The sequence below is a fragment of the Drosophila pseudoobscura genome, chromosome 3 (assembly GCF_009870125.1).
Source record: "Drosophila pseudoobscura strain MV-25-SWS-2005 chromosome 3, UCI_Dpse_MV25, whole genome shotgun sequence".
NCBI lineage: Eukaryota > Metazoa > Arthropoda > Insecta > Diptera > Drosophilidae > Drosophila > Drosophila pseudoobscura.
This window is the reverse complement of record NC_046680.1, coordinates 14,342,789-14,347,773: the sequence shown is the minus strand read 5'-3', so window position 1 is coordinate 14,347,773 and position 4,985 is coordinate 14,342,789. Positions and strand designations below refer to the sequence as shown.

The following is a 4,985-nucleotide window of genomic DNA, read 5'->3' as shown; positions in this document are numbered from 1 at the left end:
CCGCCATATACCTCAAGTAGTTGAACTATTTAAATAGAGGGGGTTACGTGGGCTAAGTTCGATTCCTAATCGTTATTATTGTTGTTGAGGCACCAAAATTGAGGCAAAAACAATCAAAATCAATTATTTAATAAGCCAATTAAGCACAAAACAGCAGTACTCGTCCATCAAAGACATGGCCTTTCTCTGCCCCGTGCGCATGCGGCGCGATAAGAAGAAAGGTAAGCCAAACAAACAACGAGAATACAATAATGAAAGACTTAAACCACAAACTTGTTTCTTGTTATACAGCCACAAGTGCGAGCATTGAGAGGGACCTGCCTGCAGTGGGAGGCCTCGGCATGGGACGTATAACTGGCTCCTCCAGCATTGAGACTCTGGTACGGGTGGGCATTGAAAAGGAACATGGTCTCAGGTATGGCTCAGATCCCAGAGATCTCTGTGTTCTCATTCTCATCCAAACCCCTTCCACTGCAGTCCAGACTCCAAAATGGTTGTGCTGCACGACTTTACGCCCTGCGTAGACGACGAACTGGAGGTGAAGCGGGGCCAGTTGGTGAACATACTGTACAGGGAAAACGACTGGGTCTATGTGATCGGTCAGGATTCGCGGCAGGAGGGCTTCATACCATTCTCCTATTGCGCCCCATGCAACACCCAGCTGGCCGAATTGGCCGTGAAGAAAAAACTCCCGCGGGAACACTGCCCGGAGCAGCCAATCGATGAGAATATGCCGCTCCTGGGCGCAGAAAACAAACTGGATGCTCTCTGCGATGACCCGATTCCTGTAGCCAACGCCAATGGTTCATCCAACAACATTGAGAATAGTTTGCACGTCGAGCCAGAATGCACGCCGTTTATAAAGGAGCCATCCGGACGGTGCATTGTCCTGTACACCTTCATAGCCCGCGATGAGAACGATTTGTCGGTGGAGCGGGGGGAATTTGTGACCGTCTTGAACCGCGAGGATCCCGACTGGTTTTGGATCATGCGCAGCGATGGCCAAGAGGGATTCGTGCCTGCCGGCTTCATCTATCCCGCCGACAGTGTGCGTGTTCTGCAGCAGCAGAAAACTCCGCTCAACGAGAACAACATACAGCATCATTCCACCCTGAATGCCATGGAATCCATTTTGCAGCAGGGCCAGCAGCCTCAGCCGCTGCAGCAGCAGCAGCAACCACAGCAACTAGGTCTGGGCCCGGATGACCTACGCTATCATGGCACAGAGCTGGTCATGCTCTACGACTATAAGGCGCAGGCTCCCGACGATCTTTATCTATCCGTACGTCGGGGCGATTGGATATATGCCGATCTGAACAATCAGACGGTGGATGGTTGGCTCTGGGCCTATGCGCCCAAGACGCGAAAATACGGGTTCATTCCAAAGGCCTACGCCCGCCCGCCCGCCATGACAAGTCTTTGAGCAGTGAAACCAGTTTGTTGAGTAAATTGTGCCTTAGATATATTTTTTGATGTGAGCGTAAATATAAGATATTATATCTTGAATTATAAATTGCCCGTAGACAGCACCTAAAACTAGATATGAGCCTTGTAGCGCCTCGATATGCACTTGGTTTTGGATATGGATGTGTTCCACGAGCGGTGCGGGTGGGCAGGGTTATGCTCAGCATAATATTGAACCCACGCGCACGTTGAACTGGCCTCCCCCCATAGAATTTGCTGGCTTATTTCAAGCCCAGACTGTCGTTGGCCGAGGAGCAGTGCGAGCAGTTCAGGTTGACGTTTCTGCAAATGGAAATGTAGAGAAATTTTAGCTAATTTAAGTAGTTCCCAACTATTTGTTCAAACTCACTTTAATGCCTCCCTGAGCTGCTCCTTTTCGCTCATCTCCTCACGGAGTTTTTGCTGCAAACTGAGTATGAGATCGTTTTTATTCTGTATCTGCATCTTCAGGTGAGTGATGGTCTCCTCCTGCGCCTCGAATATTGCCTGTTGTAGAGGGCAGAATGCGATATGCTGGATATGGAACAGTAGGACCATCGACTTACCCGACACTCCTCCATGGATTCCGAATACGAGGGCGGCTCGTCCAGGCAGAAGAACTCTCGCACCAGCTTGCACCTGCGCAACTCCTCTTTGGCCATTACGGAGTTGACAAATATTTGGAGCCCCTGCACTCGGTTGTCCAGGAAGACGGCATTGAAATTGTCCCCGAAGAGCTTCTTGCGTGGCAGCATCAACGATATCTTGGGGTAGGCCTGCTTTAGCTTGCCGTTTAGCCGGACAAAGTCCGTGTAGCGTCGCATTACCAGCCAGCAGTCATTCGATTCCGGGTTCTCTACGCGTAGTTTGTAGACCGTAAAACGGGCACGTTCCTCCATCACCTCGTAGCCAATTATTGGCACGCGCAGCACTGCATTGGGATCAACAGGTGCCGCCGAGCCCGACGACAGAGTCATTTGGCTCGCAAACATGGAGCCGTTGCGTCGTGGGTAGCCTCCGCCACTGGTCTGACTGTATCCCAGGCTACACTCGCTCATGCGTCGTGGGGGCCTCGCAGGCTCCAGATCGCTCGCATGGCCCCCCACGCTGCTGCCATAGGAGGACTGGGTGAGGTCCCGATGCGAACGCGCACCGCCCATCATCGTATTCCTGTTTGCAGACCGCTGCTCCGGCTCGTAGCTGTGCGAGCTGATTCTCTGCAGACACACTTCCGACTTTGCGTTGGTCGCCGTCAGAGGAACACCAGAGTTGCCAGCCAAGGCTACTGTACCCACATCACTCTCCGACTTGCTGCGCAACAGGCTGTTATTGGCAGAATACTTGACGCAGGTCCTTAGATCGGGGCAAGACTGGGTGGCGCGGCCCAGCAGCTTACGCTGATGGATTAGTTTTTGAACGTCTAAATTGCTGTTAGAAGTTGACGATTTTAGCGCTAATGAGCGCTGCTTCGGTGACGTTGTTGCTGTGCTGGCCTTCTTAAAGAGCGTTCTCACCGAGCTGTTATTGTTGTTGTTGGTGGTGGTGGTGTAGTTGTTGCTGCCACAGTTTCCCGATTCTCGTTTTCTAAGAGCACGCAGGGACATTGCTTTGGGTATTGTATATCTGGCCTCTGCAGCTTTTGTTGCTACATGACTTTTATTTATTGTTTATTTTTTTTTATTGCAAAAAATCGTTCCTTTTGTGTTTGTAATGCTGAAACGGTGTGACCGCACAAGCTCTATCGATATATCGATATGACTCTGTCTATCGAAATGGAGCATTCCAACGAGGTGAGGTGGAAAATGTAAACAATTTCTAAAATAATGTAACAAGTAAAAAATGTCCTTGCAGCACAGCGAAACCAACGATATAGTTCAACGGATTGTTGGCTTAAGCCTGCCCGAAAATGCGGAGGAGGTCACAGGCCTGCTCAAGAGCCTGCGCCTTCTGCTCACCAAAAGCAGCGCCGCTCAAGAGACTGTGGCAAAAAATGCAGCGTTTTCCAGCTTCATAGAAGCGATGGCTTTCAATCCCCAAATGCGCACCGAGCTAAGTACCATCCACACACTCACGCTGCAGGTGCTGGCCAATACTGTGGTGAACAACGGTCCTGCTCAGACACTCGTCTGGACACAGCATGGCACAAAGATAACCCATCAGGTCTGCGCCGCTCCCTTGGGAAGCTCGAACAATGTGTTGCTCATGGTCATGTACAACATTTATCTTAACGGCTGCGGCCTGATCAGTAACGACCTGGCTCTCCAGACCTGCGTCCGCTTGTGGCAGGCCATCAACGAAGCACATTGCACCTTAAGCTTTGAGTATTTGCACTTCTTTCTGGAAAACTTCATTGTGTCGAATGGGCGGGTCGGTGTGGGCTGTTATCAGCGACTGAGCACCGAGGAGCGCATAGCCTTTCTGGATTATGTGACGCACTATCTGCGCGAGAACAGTCCGAACGGGAAACTGGCTCCAATCCTGCTGCAGCACTTTGCCAAGGAGTTTCGACTGAAGTCTGACTGCATTTTGCGGGAAACGATCAAGCTGCGCCACGAACTGCATCCCAGGGAAGTCCACACGCTCCTGCGCATCATTGCCAGTGTCAGCGGCTCCGAAGAATATGCCAACACGTATGTGGAAGATCAGTCACTGTTCATAAATGTTAGCAGCTTGTTGCGCTGCGTGGTAGCGGCAGGCAAGGAGGCAGACGGTGGCGGTTTTGACAAGCCAATGACCAAGCTAGAAGAGGTGGCCCTCACCTCCGGCGTGGATGCGGAGTACGAAAAGAAGGTTTCCTACGAGCTGAAAACGCTCCTGGTACGCTGCTCGGCCAATTTGTTGTACGAGAACAAGCAGAACAAGGGCTACTGCATTGACACACAACTGCTGCCAACTCTGCTCGAGTGCACTGTGATGGATGCCCGTAATCCTTGTAAGTCAATCGTCTATTCTTTCAGCCACCACATCTTAACGTTTCAATCTTTTCGTTTAGTAATGCGCGAATGGAGCATTCTGGCTATACGCAATGCCTGCATAAACTGCCCAGAGGCTCAGCAGATTGTCGCCGGTCTGACCATGCAGGGCTCGGCCCCCAATGACCTCCTCAGCGAACTCAATCTGGATATGGGCGCGTTGCGCATCACGGACAGAAGCCAATAACCGAATACCAGCACGCAAACACAGAGAGATACACACACAGAACATCGCGAAGCGAGCCACGACCACTTGCTGGCCAACAAGTGGTTAGCTGTCTTTCGCACGACGTCATCCGCCTGACAGCCGCTCCCCCTTGCGCTGAACGATGCGCTAATGGTATGCCAAAAGATCTAACAACATTCATAAACTCGTTGTCACCGTTTAATGGCATCGCAGGGCGCGAGCGGCGACCGGGGGAATCGCGAACGGACATTCGAGCAAGCATCCGCGAGCGTTTTTACAGCCAGAGCGGATATAAAAATAGCTGCCCATGTACCATGCTCTGTGCACCATTAAAAAAGAGATGCCTAAATTCATCAATTTCTAAATTTATGCACACATTGCTA

The 4,985-nt window shown here is 51.1% G+C and overlaps 3 protein-coding genes across 3 annotated transcripts; 2 read left to right on the top strand and 1 right to left on the bottom strand.

The window, feature by feature from the left end:
- The first annotated feature begins 81 nt into the window (after window positions 1-81).
- On the top strand, window positions 82-1,539 carry Dlish (Dachs ligand with SH3s). The gene is made up of 3 exons (XM_002138573.3): window positions 82-221; window positions 292-415; window positions 478-1,539. Exons 1-3 carry the CDS (start codon window positions 176-178, stop codon window positions 1,421-1,423), a joined length of 1,116 nt encoding a protein of 371 aa, XP_002138609.1. The 5' UTR covers window positions 82-175; the 3' UTR covers window positions 1,424-1,539.
- Snx16 (sorting nexin 16) lies at window positions 1,446-3,080 on the bottom strand. The gene is made up of 3 exons (XM_004444212.3): window positions 2,010-3,080; window positions 1,814-1,950; window positions 1,446-1,746 (listed from the first exon to the last, which is right to left on the bottom strand). The coding sequence occupies exons 1-3, from the start codon at window positions 3,045-3,047 to the stop codon at window positions 1,686-1,688; spliced, it is 1,236 nt and encodes a 411-aa protein (XP_004444269.3). The 5' UTR covers window positions 3,048-3,080; the 3' UTR covers window positions 1,446-1,685.
- Window positions 3,081-3,140: 60 nt separating this feature from the next.
- LOC4804660 (ataxin-10) lies at window positions 3,141-4,955 on the top strand. Its single transcript, XM_001361150.4, has 3 exons — window positions 3,141-3,233; window positions 3,295-4,375; window positions 4,436-4,955. The coding sequence occupies exons 1-3, from the start codon at window positions 3,198-3,200 to the stop codon at window positions 4,600-4,602; spliced, it is 1,284 nt and encodes a 427-aa protein (XP_001361187.4). The 5' UTR covers window positions 3,141-3,197; the 3' UTR covers window positions 4,603-4,955.
- The last annotated feature ends 30 nt before the right edge of the window (window positions 4,956-4,985 follow it).

Coding starts and splice junctions, on each gene's coding strand:
- Dlish (XM_002138573.3), top strand. CDS start 176: ATGGCCTTTCTCTGCCCCGTGCGCATGCGGCGCGATAAGAAGAAAG. Junction 222..291: donor GCGGCGCGATAAGAAGAAAG/GTAAGCCAAACA, acceptor CTTGTTATACAG/CCACAAGTGCGAGCATTGAG. Junction 416..477: donor GAAAAGGAACATGGTCTCAG/GTATGGCTCAGA, acceptor CTTCCACTGCAG/TCCAGACTCCAAAATGGTTG.
- Snx16 (XM_004444212.3), bottom strand. CDS start 3,047: ATGTCCCTGCGTGCTCTTAGAAAACGAGAATCGGGAAACTGTGGCAGC. Junction 1,951..2,009: donor AATCCATGGAGGAGTGTCGG/GTAAGTCGATGG, acceptor CCTCTACAACAG/GCAATATTCGAGGCGCAGGA. Junction 1,747..1,813: donor CAGCTCAGGGAGGCATTAAA/GTGAGTTTGAAC, acceptor TTCCATTTGCAG/AAACGTCAACCTGAACTGCT.
- LOC4804660 (XM_001361150.4), top strand. CDS start 3,198: ATGACTCTGTCTATCGAAATGGAGCATTCCAACGAG. Junction 3,234..3,294: donor AAATGGAGCATTCCAACGAG/GTGAGGTGGAAA, acceptor ATGTCCTTGCAG/CACAGCGAAACCAACGATAT. Junction 4,376..4,435: donor GATGGATGCCCGTAATCCTT/GTAAGTCAATCG, acceptor CTTTTCGTTTAG/TAATGCGCGAATGGAGCATT.